Source organism: Acomys minous, assembly GCF_964271855.1.
Source record: "Acomys minous genome assembly, chromosome: 17".
In the NCBI taxonomy this organism is placed as follows: domain Eukaryota; kingdom Metazoa; phylum Chordata; class Mammalia; order Rodentia; family Muridae; genus Acomys; species Acomys minous.
Genome location: NC_140500.1, coordinates 1,740,966 through 1,758,634, shown reverse-complemented (window position 1 = coordinate 1,758,634; position 17,669 = coordinate 1,740,966). Strand labels below are relative to the sequence as shown.

At 48.8% G+C, this 17,669-nt stretch overlaps 1 protein-coding gene across 2 annotated transcripts in view; it reads right to left on the bottom strand.

Annotated features, from left to right (window-relative positions):
- The window catches only part of TMTC1 (transmembrane O-mannosyltransferase targeting cadherins 1), a 188,317-nt gene that overhangs the window by 158,998 nt on the left and 11,650 nt on the right, over nt 1–17,669 (bottom strand). For both annotated transcript variants that reach the window (XM_084764863.1, XM_084764862.1), the window contains exons 2-3: nt 11,832–12,009; nt 1,132–1,205 (exon numbers count right to left, since the gene is read on the bottom strand). In XM_084764863.1, coding sequence (XP_084620989.1) covers nt 1,132–1,205; nt 11,832–12,009 — 252 coding nt within the window. The remainder of the gene's footprint in view (nt 1–1,131; nt 1,206–11,831; nt 12,010–17,669) is intronic.

Below are 17,669 nucleotides of genomic sequence, written 5' to 3'. Positions count from 1 at the left end.
GAGTGAGTGAGTGAGTGTGTGAGTGAGTGAGTGAGTGAGTGAGTGAGTGAGTGGGTGAGTGAATGACTGTGTGTGTGAGTGAGTGAGTGAGTGAGTGAGTGGGTGAGTGCGTGAGTGTGTGAGTGAGTGACTGTGTGTGTGAGTGAGTGAGTGAGTGAGCGAGCGAGTGAATGAGTGGGTTTTGTAAGTTGTGGGTCAGAAGACTGACCAAAGGCGGAGCTTACAAGTCCTCAGCCAGCATCTCTCCATGAACTCAGGAGGTATAGTCAGGCTGCCTTCTTCGGGGAGACACTCTGAGCTCTCTGTCCCAACTCACATTTTTCTGACTCATACTTCTCTCTATGTGAACATGTCACAATCAGTTAGAAATGCCTTCACAGTGTAACAGATAGAGGTCTCCTGCATTTTGACAAAAGGACTAAAGTGAAAAATTACACCTAAGCAGCGACACTGCCCAGTCAAGCTTTTTATAACTGTGAGCGGCTGCTGTAAGAATAATAGAACAGGCTAAACAGGAACAAGATGAGGATAAATTAAACAAACCAAAGGCCAACAGGACAGAGAGCACAGCAAGCGCGGCTCTCTGTCTATTTTTGTTCATAGCTGAAGTTCCGTTCTCAGCCAGGATCAACAAGTCAAAGAAGCAAGAGCTCGGCTTCCCAGAGTGCAGTGGAGGCCTTTCAAAGCTGATGGGCTCAGGGAGGTGCTCGGTGGGTGAGGCGCCTGCTGCACAGGCGTGAGGCCTGAGTTCAATCCCTAGCACACATTAAAAAGAACAAAGGTGTGCACACCTTGTCGGTAATCCTGGGAATGGAGATCACACACACGCACATGCACACACACATTCACACACACGTGCACACACACATGTACACACATGCAATGTAACACATGCGCACACGCACACACACGCACATGCATGCACATGCACACATGCATGCACAGGATATTAAATACTTCAGAATGGGGTTGTAAGCTAACAGTCTGACACTGGGTAAAAAGGAGGCTTTTATCCCTGATGCCCACTGAGCATGTTACAGCCCAGAGCCTCTCTCTAGTCCAGCAGGGGTTTAGTGTACATATGGTAGTAGGCGACCAAAATCCCAAAAGGGTTTTCTTAGCCCCACTCACCTATGGTAGGAAAGAAAGGCCAACAGGAACAGGAGACACGCTAACACGTCAGCTCTGCCCACAATGCCAGCCACCTAGAAAGCACAACACAATGGAAAGTGTAAACCTTGGGAGATTATTGTCACAGTATCTTGTGGAAGTGCATTTGATTTTGGGAACAACAGAGCAGAAAGCATATGGACGGCAACCTCTGGGCCAAGCACGTCTGACCACCCCTGCCCGCCACACATGTTCCAAGCACCTCTGACCACCCCTGCCCGCCACACATGTTCCAAGCACCTCTGACCACTCCTGCCCACCACACATGTTCCACAGTGCATTTATAGAACCAGAGAAGGAAAAGCAAAAGGGCAGAATTTTCATACTTAACCTTAGTTCTAATTTTCCTCCACAGAGGATCAGTTCTCAGCATGGAAGTTTGTTCAGTTATCAACCTATTAAGCATACTTTAAGGGCTGTGGGCATAGCTCATGGGCACAGTGCTTGGCTAGACTGCAATGCCCTGGGTTTGGGTCTCAATAAACCCTCAAACCTTGAGTGTCAGGCGCTGTGCTCATCTTTGGGTAGTGATGGGCCACAGAGCATTTACGGAGTGGAAGGAAAACAAAAGCAGAGACATCAATACTTATAGCAATGAGGGGGACTCCTGACTGCTAGAGAGAGAGAGACAGAGACAGACAGAGAGAGAGACAGACAGACACACACAGAGAGAGAGACAGACAAACAGAGAGACAGAGACAGACAGAGAGAGACAGACAGAGAGACGGACAGAGACACAGAGAGAGAGACAGAGAGAGAGAGAGAGAGAGAGAGAGAGAGAGAGAGAGAGAGAGAGGGTGTGTGTGTGTGTGTGTGTGTGGTGTCATGGGTCTGCCAATGCCCTATGGCCCACTGTCCCACCTCAGACAAGCACTGGCTCCCTAGAAGAGGGTCTGACTAAGGCTGAGGCTTGGGAGCCTCGAGAGCAGCAGGGATTGTATTCTCATGTCAGCACAAAAGCACTCAAAAATGTTAACCAAAAGGAAAAAAACATATATAAAGAAAAGGGGCTCCAGTGAACAAATATGAGAAAACTCCACTCTAGAGTAAACAAGAAGCATAACATATTATAAACCACTAAAAACACAGGAAACGACAAATCCACAGGGATGACACAGGGGTGGCAAAGGGCACGAGTGCATAAACACAAACAGCAGACAAATGAGCAAACAAGGGGAGGACTCTGCTCTGCTGAAAAGCAGTCAGTGTGTGTGGACAGAGCGGGAAACCAGAGACATCCGTGGAGCTGGGAGTATAAGTCGGTGTCCAGCAAGGCCAAGGCCCTGGCCTCAGCCCCCAGCCCCATGAAAGGAAAGTCAACGAGAGAACAACACACGGTAACGCCAGGACATGTGAGCTATTTCACACGCAAGGTATCCCCGTGACTCAATTTCCAGGAAAATAAAAGAGTGAAGACACCACGGAGATGTGTTAAGATAGCATATCATGTCTCCTGGGAAATCAGAATTAAAATGATCTTTCCTCACGAAGACGCCATGCAGCCTGATTCCAGCAAGGGTATATAACCTAATCACACACATGAGAAAAACAGACCAACTCAAGGTGAGACGCACCCATAAGAATGTAACATGTTATTAAACACAAATACATACTTTAAATTGTAGTGTATATATGTACATTAAAACCTTATGCCTGTGTTACATTTTATTTTTATTTATCATGATTCCTAATTATGTTGCTACTTATAATTTTTAATATAAAATCATAAACGTATAGATCTAGTATAAGTATATATACCTATATTGATATTACATTTTATGCATTTAAAATATATTATTTATTTCAATACAATACATATTATTTTCATTTTTCAAGGCATAAATTTTAACATACCATCCCTCTGAGAAGTATTTGTGTCGTGCTGTATATAGTATATATTTATATAACATTTATAAGTTGCATTCAAATATATTCAAAACTTTATACTATATAAATTTTAATATAAACTCCAAATCATGTTGAAATTTATACATTATGTGACAGAAAGACAGTGTTCAGGACTAAAAGAGATGAAACCGAGACCATGAATAATGCTCCCAGAGTTAGGAAATACACAACTGAATTATTGATGTGTGAAGGAGCATGAATTATGCAACCCTCTCTAACCGCCTCAGAAAACAAACAATATTTTTATATAGAGGGAAGAAGAGAGGAACGGCAAAACAAAAGCAGCAAAAGTCAAAAATCAGCGAGCCCTGATAAAGAACATAGAGCCAGTGTGAGTGAGCAGGAAGGCTGCAGGGGCATGGCGGGGCGGTGGGGGTGGGGTGGGGGGGTGGGGGGTGGGGTGGGGGGGGTGGGGGGGTGGGGGGGGTGGGGGGGTGGGGGGGTGTGGGGGGTGTGGAGAGCAGGGGAGGGGGGATGAGGAGGAGGGAGGGGGAGAGGGAGGAAGGAGGGAGAGGAGGGAGGGGGAGGGGGAGGGGAGGAGTTTACAAGCACTGATGTTATTTCACTCCACAAGATGTGTGTGTAGTCCTCTTTGCTTAGTTTTTTTAATCCAAGATATAAAACTGTAAAAGAGAAACAGGGACATAGTTTTGAAAAATATTTCTGTTCTAGTTTGCTTTCTGTTCCAAAAGGAGGCTGAGAAGGCAGGCAGGGACCTGAAGGCAGGAGCTGAAGCAGAGGCCTTGGGACACTGCTCCCTGGCTTGCTCAGCTCACTTTCTCACCCACCCGGGGCCAGGGTGGCGTCTCACCCACCAGGCTGGGCCTCCCACACCAATCATCTCTCAAGAAAAAACGGCTCCCTTAGGACCAAACTTACGGGGCGCGTTTTGGTAATGGAGGCTCCCTTCTCTCAGATGACTCTGGCTTGTGTGGACTTGACAAAAACTCACCAACACAATATCCCAGGAAGATCTGGGCCAGGAGGTGTTTACCCCGGAGACTAGTAAGGCTCATTTCTCAGACACAGGAAACATCGTCACCCGCATCGGAGAAGACCCGAGGTTCATGTGCACTGCAGAATCAGCCAACGTGAGCAGAAAATCACGCCCAGGGATTTGAACCACTAACAAACCGTGTTACCAGCACACTGTGCAGTCACATGAGGCAGTGGTGGCAGAGTGGAAAGCAGCATCTGACTTCTGAGGTGCAGCTGAGTCCCTAGTTTATTAGCTCATGTGTTAACACCAGTGAGAAGGTATGGTTTTGGAGAAGGGTGGAGGAACTCTTTTTTGTTTCTTTGGTTGGTTTTTTGAGACAGGGTTCCTCTGTAACCCTGGCTGTCCTGAACTCGCTTTGTAGACCAGGCTGGCCTCGAACTCACAGTGATGCGCCTGCCTCTGCCCTCAAAGTGCTGGGATTAAAGGTGTGTGCCAACACAGCCAGCTAAGGGTGGAACTCTTAACTCCAGCACAGCACTTCCTGTATGGCTAACAGAAACTATCTTCCACTTGAAATTTTACCTACACAGCATCTCTATTTAACTGTATCAAGTACCTTAGTATGTCTAATGTGTGTATATATGAACGCATACCAGGTCACACAGGGGGAAATCTTCAAATCCATCCTCTACCATGAGAAACCTGGACACAGACCAAGAACCGCAAGGGCAGCCCAGAGCAGAAAGCTGTGATCTGACATGGCTACTTGGGCCACATGCAGACTTCACTAACTGACTCATCTACCAGGGGCTTGAGAGGCACATTGCAGAGGCTGCTTGACTCCGGGAGGCAGGCAGCGACTGCGTGCACCAGATTCAGGCTGACTGTATGGGGCTCAGCGGCCACCTGCTGTCTTGGAGCGTTCAACTCAGCATGAATCCCTGTAGGTTAAGGAGACGGCCCACCTAGCCTGCCACAGAGCCCTGGGGTAAGCCTAGAGGGATGCTCATCCCCGGACAAACGACATGGCCAACTGGGAGGCTTGCAAGCTGACTCTGAGTACAGCAAGGTCGGGTACAGCAGTCACAAGCTAGGCAAGCACAACCAGTGTCTGCAAAGTGTCTTGGAACCCTGCTTCTTGCTCTGAACCAACCTGGAAAGAGCAGACAACTAGACCAGCTGACTGCACTGAGACATAAGAAGAATACACTAGTGGCCTGCTGGCTCCTGCCTGTCATCCCAGCACTGGGAGGCCGAGGCAAGAAGGTCACGAGTTCAAGACCAGCTTGGGCTATGGAGTAAGACCTCAACCACCCCATCATGATGTCGAATCCCATTGGCAGGACTTCAGAGAGGGTGTGAGAGTGTTAGCACCGATGCTAAGCGGCTCCTCTCCAGCCCAAGCCACAAGGCACACATGGTTAGGTGCCTACTATGTACCCCTTCTGAGCTGTCTGACATCTCACACTCCCTAGCAACTGCTTGGCTACGGCTGTCATTTTCTGTGACTCTGTTAGTTGGTGGCATCGTGTTCATCTTCCTTAGCAGGCCCCATGCCAACCCGAGGGGCCTTGACTGCCTCAAAGACTTTAGAATGTGCTGGAGTCAGAAGAGGGTATTAAATAGCACACAAGACCACACATGTCACAAGGAGGAGCTGCCGCCAGAAAAAGGAAAGGGTCCATTGGGCTGCAGGATCCAGGAAGCAGCCTGGCTGGCTCTGCAAGCTGAGAGTCAGACAACAAGCAAAGACGAGCCTAAGCTGAGGAACAGGAACCAGGGCCAGGAGAGGCGCCACCATGCGCTCCTCTCCGAGGGCAGAAGACGGTGTGGCAGGGGTGGTGTGTGTGTATGTGTATGTGTATATGTCTGTGCGTGTGTGTGGTGTGTGTGTTTGGTATGTGTGGTGTGTGTGTGGCATGTGTGGTATGTGTGTGGCATGTGTGGTGTGTGGGTGTGGGTGTGCGGGGGGGGGGGGGGGGAGTGTGTGGTGTGTGTGCATGCGGCGTGTAGTGTGTGTGTGTGGTGTATGTGGTGTGGGGGGGGAGTGTGTAGTGTGTGTGAGTGTGGTGTGTGTAGTGTGTGTGTGGTGTGTGGTGTGTGTGTAGTGTGTGGTGTGTGTGTGTGCATGTGCTTGTATGTGTGAGAGTGTGTAGTATGTGTGCGTGTGGTTTGTGGTGTGTGTGTGTGGTGTGGGTAGTGTGTGTGGTGTGTGTGTGCATGTGTGTGTGTGGTGTGTGTGGTGTGTGTGGTGTGTGTGTGGTGTGTGTGTGCATGTGTGTGGTGTGTGTAGTGTGTGTGTAGTGTGTGTGGTGTGTGTTGTGTGGTGTGTGTGCATGTGTATGTGGTGTGGTGTGTGTGTGCATGTGTGTGTGTATGTGGCACGTGTGTGGCATGTGTAGTATGTGTGGTGTGTGTGTGTGGTGTGTGGTGTGTGGTGTGTGGTGTGTGTGTGTGCATGTGTGCGGTGTGTGTGACATGTGTGTGTACATGTGTCTGGTGTGTGTGTGTGTGTGCATGTGTGCGGTGTGTGTGACATGTGTGTGTGTGCATGTGTCTGGTGTGTGTGTGTGTGCATCTAGTACATGTGTAGTCAGTGCAGAGAGCACCAAGGGCCGCCTGGCAGCAGGAATGCAGGCTGAGGTGGGTGGTGTAATGACAATGGCAGCTAAACCTGCAGGGTGCGGACATGTAAAAAGCAGTCGGCGGCGGCGTATGGTGAGTAGACGCACACGCACTGTTCCCAGCACAGGCTTCGGGCTTTACCACCAGGGAGTGTCACGTCCAAACACTGTGAAAATGCTGGGAAGTGCTAGTGAAGGAGACTGAACAGGGCTGCAGAGATGGCTCAGAGGTTAAGGGCACTGCCTGCTTCTCCAGAGGTCCTGAGTTCAATTCCCAGCAACCACAGGGTGGCTCACAACCATCTGTAATGTGATCTGGCGCCCTCTCCTGGCCTGTGGGTGTACATGCAGGCAGAGCACTGTATACATAATAATAAATAGATAAATCTTAAAAAAAAAGAAGAAGACTGAAAAGAATTTAAAACAGATGGGTCTCTCTGTCTCAAATGCTTGGCACCAGAAATGTCTCAGAGGTGTATTTGGGATTGGACTCAGGGATAAACACAAAAATCTGCCTATATTACTATATACTCTATGTAAAAAGTCTGAGGGTGACCTTACACAATATTCTCAGTGTTGCCATGTTTCAACTGTGACGTTAGGTCAGGTGAGGGGTTCCCCAGTTGTAACCTGTGTCAATATTCAAAGTGTCAGGCTTTGGGGAACTTAGAACTTGAGATTTTTTTTTTTCGGGTTACGGGTGTCTGAGCTGTAATGGACGCGTGGGCCTGCCAGCCACAATAACAGAACCGCACGCAGAAAACACCCACCAGAACTCATTCACCTTCAGGTTCCCGTGTTATTTGGGGAATGCTATTGACAGGCTCTGTGTGGAGTTAGGAATATTTATTTTTTCCTCTTAAGAATGAGCTCCATTAGCATCAGACGGGAACGTGAATGAAACACATGGCAACAGGCAGGAGCCAGACCGGCTGATTAGATCAGAGCCAATCTTCCCCTGAGCCCTCCTGTTCTGATCCTGGAAGTGTTGGCTTTCATCTTTATGCTGCGTGCCAGCTCCCTGCGCTCTTGCCTTCGTTCCTGTGCGATATCTATGATGACCAAATTTTAATTTTCACAGGAGAATCACAATAATTTTCCCAATTTTGCTGTTTTGTTGTTGTTGTTGTTGTTGTTCCCCCTTCATGGTTCAGAATTCAGAGAAGCATAAAATTTCAAAGAGATACAACATTGGGAAACCTGCCCAAGAATCTCCAGGGCTTAAGTGAGGTGTCTGGTCCTCTCTGCTCCTTGCTTGGCAAAACATCTCTACTGTCGCCACATGCATGCACTCAAATGCTTGCTGAAGGCTAAGATTAGCAGGCAGGCGTGTCTCTGTACCCTTAAATGTGAATTCACTCTGCTCCTCTGTGTCCAGTCTCAGGTTCCTGTGAGCTTGTGTACGAACAGCGGGAGGGATCCCTACAATCCTCCGGCACCTACAAGCCTAGACTCCTTATCTCCTTGCTGACCGCCTCACTTACAAAGCAAGCCACAACGCCATGATGACAATCATGTCCGTGCCTCTGAACCAAATTCCGCCGCCAATTGAAACTCTCCACCTTCCCGGAATGATATAATATTTTCAGTCTTGTTTAATGAAGATGAGCGATTTCCCAAGGCCCCCATTTCTTACTGTGCATGTTCAATAATTTATCACAAATTGTCTGTGAAGTGCACGGCTCCTTCTGTCTCTCCGTCCTCCTCCCCAGAAACCTGAACTTCAATCTATAATTAAACAGCAGGCTCCATTTCGCTGTACAGTGTAAATGGGAAGTTGGGTCAGATCTCCTTGCCTCTTCTTCACAAACAGAAGTGCCTTCCCAGCACCCTCTCCAAGTAATGCCTTCTCCCAGCTCTTCAACACCTATGCCTCTTTAATTGTGTTACTATGGAGTTTTGTATTAGCACAAAAGCCCCCGGAAGCCCCTTTTAAAAAGCCATTTTACTAATAGGATTTGCCTTTTTTTCCTCTTAGAATCCAACCTAACCTCCATCAACTCTTGATCACATTGCCCAGGGTAGTCTTGCGTACGCTCTCTCTCCTCAGCCAGTGAATTAAAACTCTAGCCACATAGTTGATCTTCCCTGCAATAACTGTCCTCAAGTACCAACTGTAATTTGAAAATTTGTCAAAAATATAATATCATTCTGGGCTTCGATATGGCCAACACTGCCAGGGACAGAAATCCTTGGCTGTTTCTTTTTCTACAAATAGCATCAGAAAGTGAGGTATTTCTCATACACTTAATACATAAAATTTATCAGAATACTTTTAAATGCTAAAAGAATCCCACCTCTTACATATTATAAATACTGGCACTGTAAAATTAGGCTGCATTATGCTCAAGGGGGCCTGAGTAGCCCAGGCTTTTATACAAGGGGCTTTAATTCTTTTCTTAGTTTATTGAGACAGGACTCCATGAATCTCAGGCTGTTCTGGATCCCTGCACTACATAAGCCAGGACTGACCTTGAACTTCTGAACTCCTGGTCTTCCTGCCTCCACTCCCAGGTGCTGAGGTCACTACTGGGCCACCACACTCACCTGAGAAAGCTCTTTTTTTTGTGAACTTATATACTTCAATGTTACTCCCCGACACACACACACACACACACACACACACACACACACACACACACACGGCTAAGCATCTTCTCTTGAAGCACTGCATAGCTATGTTTAAATGTATTTTATTTATCATATTACCGCCTTATAATGAAAATGCATGTGGATTCTTTTGGTGTGTGCGCATGGAACTCAGGACCTCACACACACCAGGCAATTGCTCTACCACAGAGCGATATCTATTACCCTTAATTAGTTTTTTAATTCCCCAGGACAACCATAAATCTCTACCTGTCATGTTTTAGTTGTCTGCTGGTTCTCTGGTTATGAGTCACATCGTGATAAAAGTAGAAGAGTGTTAAGCAACAAGCATGAAGGCGTGCACGCTGGTGAGTGTGCATGCTCTGGGTGAGTGTGCCTGCTCTGGGTGAGTGTGCCTGCTCTGGGTGAGTGTGGCTGCTCTGGGTGAGTGTGGCTGCTCTGGGTGAGTGTGCCTGCTCTGGGTGAGTGTGGCTGCTCTGGGTGAGTGTGCCTGCTCTGGGTGAGTGTGGCTGCTCTGGGTGAGTGTGCCTGCTCTGGGTGAGTGTGGCTGCTCTGGGTGAGTGTGCCTGCTCTGGGTGAGTGTGGCTGCTCTGGGTGCCTGTGGCTGCTCTGGGTGAGTGTGGCTGCTCTGGGTGAGTGTGCCTGCTCTGGGTGAGTGTGGCTGCTCTGGGTGCCTGTGGCTGGTCTACCCTTTCTTAGAAGAGTAAGAGGGTGTGCCACTCGACTCTACGCCTGGCTTCCACCCTTTGGACTGTTCCCGTGGACGAGCGTGGAAGGATGTGAGCTGCAGCTCGCCTGACGCTGTGAGCTCAGGGGCAATCACCACATAGGGATCTACTGCCCCATGTAATGTCTTAGGGTCTGTACTCCGACAAACCAGCCAGACTTGACGCTCACCGGGACAGAAGCAGTGACTGTAAGGACACCAGCAAGCTGCCATCAGAGCCTCCTGCCATTGCCGCCAATCTCCAGAAGAACAGTGGACAGCTTCTCCATGCTGAGCTGGAGGACTGTTGCTTCCATGTCAACCTGTTCCACTGACAGGACTTTGCCCAGGCTAACATACTCAGAGAGAGTTAGGAAAACTATCTTTCGAGGCAAGGTTTCTCTGTGTAGCCCTGGCTGTCCTGGACTCTCTTTGTAGACCAGGCTGGCCTTGAACTCACAGTGATCAGCTTGCCTCTGCCTCCTGTGTGCTGGGATTAAAGGCGTGCGCCACCACTCCTGGCCAAGAAAACTATCTTAATGATAATATAGTTATTTATAAAGTGATTTTTATCCATCACTTCCCTCACTATAGTATATATGTACATTAGATATTTATGCATATATACATATTCATATATGTTCATACACACCCTATGGTACACACACACACACACACACACACACACATCAAACCTCAATAGAGAGTTAGAATTATGCTCATGGAAAATATACATTATATACCAAATTGACAAGACAATCCTGTGTGACAAGAATTCATCGAATCACACTTCTCATGCCAGTTCAAATAAACATTCTATGAATCCCCATGGCCACTACTTCACTTCTGGCTCAGAGCTTCAACACGGAGGACCACCCGGGACTTCTAACAGCTGAGACAGGAAACGGGCATAGACAGCTAGGAAGTCCTTCTCTATGCAGCGATGCCTTAGGTGACAGAGGCCTTGAGACACCAACGCATCAAACTGTCCTTTGCAGGGGTCTCAGAGGTGTGCGCTGCTGGCACACGGTCAGATCACAATGTGTGAGCATTCCTCATGCAAACGAGAGGAGGGCAAATGAGAGCAAGCTCCAGAAGACATCCAAGATGGCGTCTTTACTGAAAGCGTGCTCGTGGGCAGATCTTCAAGAGAGTGTCCAGGTGACCACAGAGGCTTTGCAAGCCGTTTCTCTGAAAACCATGGTGCCTGTCACCCACTAGAAGGCTTCACTCTCTGAAAAGTTCGGTGCCAATGCCCCCATCAGAAAGCCCTCACCCACACATGGCAACACATACAAAAGAAATCAGCTACTGCCACTAAGACGTGACACTGTGGCTTTGTGACACTATCTCATTTGTTGCGTGACCGAACAAACTTTTGAAAGGGTCGCAGATCCAAACTAGCAATGCCTTCCAAACAAAGTCTTGCTCACACAGAATAACTTGACTTCTTACCAAGCAATGTGGAAGGCAATTTGTTAGTCACCTAAGTCCATCTGTGCATCTTGGGAGACTCGGTCCTTCCCCCCAGCACGTGTAGTTTCCTAGTGTAAGCTCGGGCATGAAGCAGAGCAGTAGTGACAACTGTCATGGTAGGGGCCCCACAAGGGCACCTGCTATCTAAAAGTACATGGAGGTCTAAATTTTTTTGTGAATAAAAAATTGGGAGTGCTCGTTGGCCTCTGTGCAAAGAAGCGGGTAAACGGTGGGCAGAGCCAGTGTGGAACGTTCTAAAGGCAGCACTGTCAAGTAGAAAGTTCAGAAGCAAAGCTACACGTGCTGTGGGCCTGAGATTGGTTTAGCTGGTACAAGCAGAGAGAGACGTCGTGTTCGGCTGTCAGCAGCCACTATTTCACGGCATCCGTTTACTCACCGCCTCAGTGTGGACCGGGTGCACTGCAAAGAGCAGGGCTGTGACAAACGCCAGCCCTCGATTCTTGAAGACCGTTTTGTCGCAGGTGTACATCAAGACGAGGGTCACCAGGCAGTGTAGGACGACATTCACCGCGTGGAAGTAGAACGGGTTCATGCCAGTCAGGAATATGTTTAGCCTGTTAAAGATTGAAGATTAAAAATGGAGAAGTCTGTGGGAGCCATAATCACAGCGTAAGCATGAGAGGCCTGCCCAATCCTTTAAGAAGGCGCACGGGTTGGTAACAGCTACTAGTGGCACTTTCTTATGCCTGTGTACCTTCCAGCTTCGTCCTATCTCAGGAGTGACTCGTTTACAGAAACACAAGGCAGTTACAGCACTATTCGGGGACCGAGGATCTCTCAAAGAAGGCAGATTGACAGGACTCACGGAAGCACCCCCTTCCTGGTAATCTTGTTATCACTTGTAACCCAGCAGAGGGTCCCAAGTGCTGGTATTGGAGCCATGGCCACCGGAAACAAACAGAAACCAAGAGTCTGCAAGGACAAACCGGGCATGAACATGTGCTCTGCACCATGGTACCACGGGGAGCCATGTTTCCAGATTGCGCCCACCGTCACCTCAAATGGGCAGTGATACCTGCTACCACAAGCTGCAGCTGAGACAGCCCAAGGCGCAAACTCGCCATGGGGTTTAATATTTGTAGTGGTTTTCCAAATGCTTACTTATTTATCTTCCGTGTGCACGTCTGAGAGGGGATGAAGTGGGTTCACGAATGCACGCCACTGCACACGTGTGGAGGTGAGAGGGCAGCTCGCGGGAGTTGGTTGTCTCTTTCCACCGTGTGGGTCATAGGAATCAAACTCACGTCATCAGCCTTGGCAGCAAGCCTTATCCGCTGAGGCATCTGGATGGCCAGGCTGTGTTTTCTGAGATTCCGATTGCTAACACTATGATAAGCCAACTAAAGCAGAACCACAAACAGAAGGGGAATTGGGTACCCAACAGCATAAAAAACCACCTTCATGGCCCCAGAAATCAGAGCAGGTACACCTAAAGGTTGCATTTAACAAAGGATATAGTGTCCCCTTAAGTCTGTAGATCAGAGGGGTCCCCGGCCTTCCTAAGGCTGTGACTCACTAGTTTAGTCCCTCATTGTGGTGACACCCACCCATAAAATTGTTTCTGCTGCTGCTTCACAGCTTGAGACTTTGCTACTGTTATGAATTATAACATAACTGTCTGTGTTTTCTGGTGGTCTTAGGTGACCCCTGTGACAGGGTCCTTGGACCCTCAAAGGGGTTGTGACCCATAGACTGAGAACTGCTGCTATAGTTATAAAAGAAAAAAAATCCCCAACAAAACCTCTTATTAGGTATTCTGGCACAAACCTGTAATCCCAGCCGTAGGATGGCTGTGGAAATAGGATTGCTGTAAAGTTGACACCCATGTGGGTTGCAGAGCACAGCCCCTTCTCAAAATCCCAAACAAACAATACTTGTATCCAGGGCATCTTTGGGGCAATGTGTATACAGTACACAGCTGATGGCCCATGCTGTCCATGACAGCAGAGCAGCAAACCTAGGACTTTATCCTCGAGCTCTTGAGCCCCCTTTCTTACAAAACCATCTCTTCCGGAACACCCAGTAACAGATAGGCTGATTTGTGCACAGCTCGGACCCTGAAAACTCTAAACACCCTAAGCTTCATTTGGGTACAGGAATCTAAACACTATACTGGTTGTGGCAGTTTGAGACGCATCGTCCTCATAGGTTCACCCATCTCAGCACATGGTCCCAACCGTGGCACTATTTGAGGAGGCCACGGCCAGGAGGCTCAGCCTTGCTAAGGGAATACTTCACTGGAAGAAGGGCTGAGGTTTTATAGCCTCTGCTACTTCCTGTTCTCTTACTTTGCTTCCTGTATGTAGATGAAAATGTGATGAGCCAGCTTCCTGTTCCGGCCATCTTGCCTCCTTGCTTTCCCCACCAACATGGACCGCGTCCCTCTGGAACTGTAAGCCAAAATAAACTCTTTCTCTCTCAAGCAAGTGGACATGGTATTTTCCAGAGCAAACAGGCCAGCACAACAGCGTCCTGTGAGCTCCGAGTGCGCGGAGCAGAGGGATCCCTGGGTGAATATGTGCTGTTGGCCCGGGCGCGGCCATGCCAAGGCCACCAACGTCTCAGCACCCTGGGAACAGCACCCACAGAGGCCTTCTGTGAAGGAACCCTTCTCCCTGCCCGGTACCTAATAGGCACACTGAGGTTCTGGGGTGCCTGGGGCAGTAGGTGCCCTACATCCAAGTGAACAGACCCTACCCCAGCTTGAGTCTTACACTGAGTCTCAATCAGTAATGTAGACAACAACCACACAACAACCGAGGATGATTCCTAGCACACAAGGGGGAGTGAGGTGCAGCCATTGTCTGAACTTTCTAATTCCAGAAATTTTCCATCAGAAAAATAAAGATTTTTATACACATATACGAATACCCACAACATATCTCAACATGTTACTTATAAAATAACAAGGCCTTTAAAAGTGTAAGGAGAGAGAGAGAGACACATACACACGTACGTTTGAGGCGAAACACTAACAATGTTTTCAAACATAACCTGCTTGTTGCTGGAGGGCCCCACTGCTGAAGGATGCAGCCTCCACACCTGACTGCTTCTCTGAGCCCGGAGCAACATGGAGAACTCCCTTCCCCCAGCACGGTTTCCTGCTCGCTGACTGCCCTTGCTTGGAGGATGTCACTGAACTAGATGCCTGGCTTATCATAGAAGGAGCCTCTGACACAGCCTCCTGCAGAATGCTGCCCCCTCCCCCCAGAGGACAATTAGGTAGTGTGCCTTTGCATAAGCAATAGGATCAGGCTGTTTAATGCACATGAAGTGTGCTGTGAGCACCGACCAGACTACCTTCAGGCTGCTGCCCTTTTCCTATATGTTCCCCTCAGCCCTGGAACTAAGTGGATCTGCCTCCCTGCAGCTGGTCCTAGACTGTCAGTCTGTCGTGCTCAGGGCCCTCTGAGCCTTGCCACCACCCCACCCCACCCCCGCCTCTGCTCCTCCTGCTCCCCTCTACCCCGTGGGCTGGTGGCCAATGCCTGGCCGGGGAGAAGAGGAGACCCACAATCTTGTGAGAACAAAGAACAGAGTCTCTGGTTCTGGGAGCCAATATGGGCACACAGGAGAAAGGGGGTTAACAGATTGCGTTTCCTAATCTAACAGAAGAGGGGCCGTGATCGATGCTCCGCTTCTACGTTTTAACAGGGGCATTCATCAAAATATCTTCAAGTCTGCCTCCATACATGACAGTCCAGGATGGATTTGCGACCAACACAGAGTGGGGACAAATACATCAACGTCCTCCTGGACTGAGACCTCCGGTGCCTGCCTTGGTGCCCTAACGTTATCTCTGATCTGCCCGATGTCATTACCAACAGCTCAGAAGAAACTACAAAATCCACATTTACAAACGTTACAAAGTATCTGTGCTGAGAAGGGAAGGGTACACTGGAAGGCTGGCTGAGAGTCAAAGTCGCCACAAGTGTTCATGTCAACACTGTGATGGGGGCCAAAACACACCGGATACAGCAAGAACAAGACACTTACATCCAGACCGGAACTGCACACATGCTATGGCCTGGAGGGGGCTTTTACCCTTACCTGAAAAAGCTAATGTTCTCCAGCCACTAAAGCAGGACAAATCACCAACAGAGAGGCAGAGAGCCACCGAACTCAACAGTTTATCACGTCAGTTTATTGAACAAGATTTGCTCAATGTTAACCACAGGTGGGCTTGGGAACACGGAGGACACTCACGCTGGAGAGAGATGGTGATTGATCAGAGTGCAGGGATATGACGTCTGCAGGGCTTGAAGCTTTGCCTCCCCCCACCCCCCACCCCGGCTAGCACACGCCTCCTTGTGGCTGCCACACGGTAGGTTCTTAAGTAGCCGCACAGATGAGTGAGTGAGCGAGTGAGTGAGCGAGTGAGTGAGTGAGCGAGCGAGTGAGTGAGTGAGTGAGTGAGTGAGTGAGTGAGCGAGTGAGTGAGTGAGTGAGTGAGCGAGTGAGTGAGTGAGCGAGTGAAACGTTGACGCTGCACTTACCCTGAGTCTACCGAGGGGAGAGAACACTGACTACGGTAGACACAGACTACCCCAGGCTAGGTTCCTCCCGTAAACACTTTCATTTCACCTTTATATCTCTTTTCTTTTTCAATCTATAAAAAAAAAAAATTAGAGCAAATACCTGCATGCAAACATTTCTAACTTATCTCAAAACATTAGAACACTTGACAACTCCAGGCTGGCAGTGCCACGTGGGAGCACTTGGGTTTCATTAGGGACAAGCACTCACAATTAGCCAGTCTCCACCAGTCTCCAGTGTGCTTCTAATGGAAGCCACACACTTACCACGGCGCCGGATTCTCACTTAAGTAAAGACAACAACAGATTGTTTCTTGGGTCTCTGTTTAGGATCACAAATGGGAACTAAAAATACAGTCAGAATGACTTTTTTTTTTTAAGTAAGGCATATTCCCAGAGAAGGTATTACCGTGGCCCTGCAGATGTAAAGTACTGCGCGCCGAAGAATAGGGTGCACGCAGCTCCTCAGCACTGCAGACACTGCACTGCGGCGGCTCAGATTTCAACCCTTAGAGGAAAAGTACCAAGACAGCATCATCTGGAGAGGAGGCAGTAGCACTGGAGTGCAATGGTCGGCCTGGATTGTCAACCCGTCGGGATGGGGCAGAGTCACTTAGGGGACAGAACGCTGGGCTTGTCTATGACACTGTTTCCTGGAAGGGTGGAGGGGAGACACCCATCCCCAAAGTGGGCGTCACTCATCCCCAAGAGCACGGAAGATACAAAGAGATCCAAGGAGAAGACAGCGTGAGCCTTCCTGCCTCTGCTTCCTCCTAATGACGTGTGCCTGGCTGACAGCATTCCGGCCTCTGCTTCCAATGAGGATTTAGCCCTGGCAGCTCTTGGAGGACCATCCTGGCCTCATCACAGGACTGAGACTGCCAAGGCATCTAGCTTCAGGGGCCAACAGTTACAGGGCTCTCAGCTTCTCCAGCACGCAGGTGGCCACTGTCACCTAGCCCCACCGTGCAACACCACCTGACAAGTCTCTTTTATATTGTGTATACATTCAGTGCCAATACAGCAGGCAAACATGTAAATACAAGTGTCCTGATGGCCCAAAATGCGCACAGGAATATCCTGACCGTCCTTTAACCCAACTTAGCAAGAACAGCGTCTGAGGTTCCAGGTCGCCCTGAGAGACCGCCATGACAGCTCTCTATCAGACTTCTAAAACTCTTTGGCAATTGTCTCCAGGAGTTATGAGCACTTTTTCCAGAGATTTAAGAAGCTAATTTCTCTCCATCATTGAAATCCATTGCATTCAACACACAATAGATTCTAAGAAAAATCTGTTGAACAAACAAATGAATTGAAATTATACTGGAAGTGAGAAAAGCCCATCTTTCCCTTTCAGCTCTAAGAACCTCTCATTTTGTGTGGGGCAGTCTGCATTTCTCATTTAGAACTAGCACAAGCAGTAGGTTTGGGTTTTGTCCCCCCTCTGAAATAACCTTAACAGCCTCTCCGGCTGTTTGCAAATCTGAGCTGCTAAAATCGCCTGAACTTCCTGCCTCCCCATGAAGCTGATTGGAAGAGCAGGGCACAAGGGGGCCGGGCGGCGGCAAAGCAATCAGATCAGCTGTCCTCCAGGAAGTCAGGTCAAGTAACCGGACACCAAAGGAGAGCAAAGGCTGAGGGTGGGGGCTCTCTGCCTCCCCTGCCCCTCTCACAGCCCG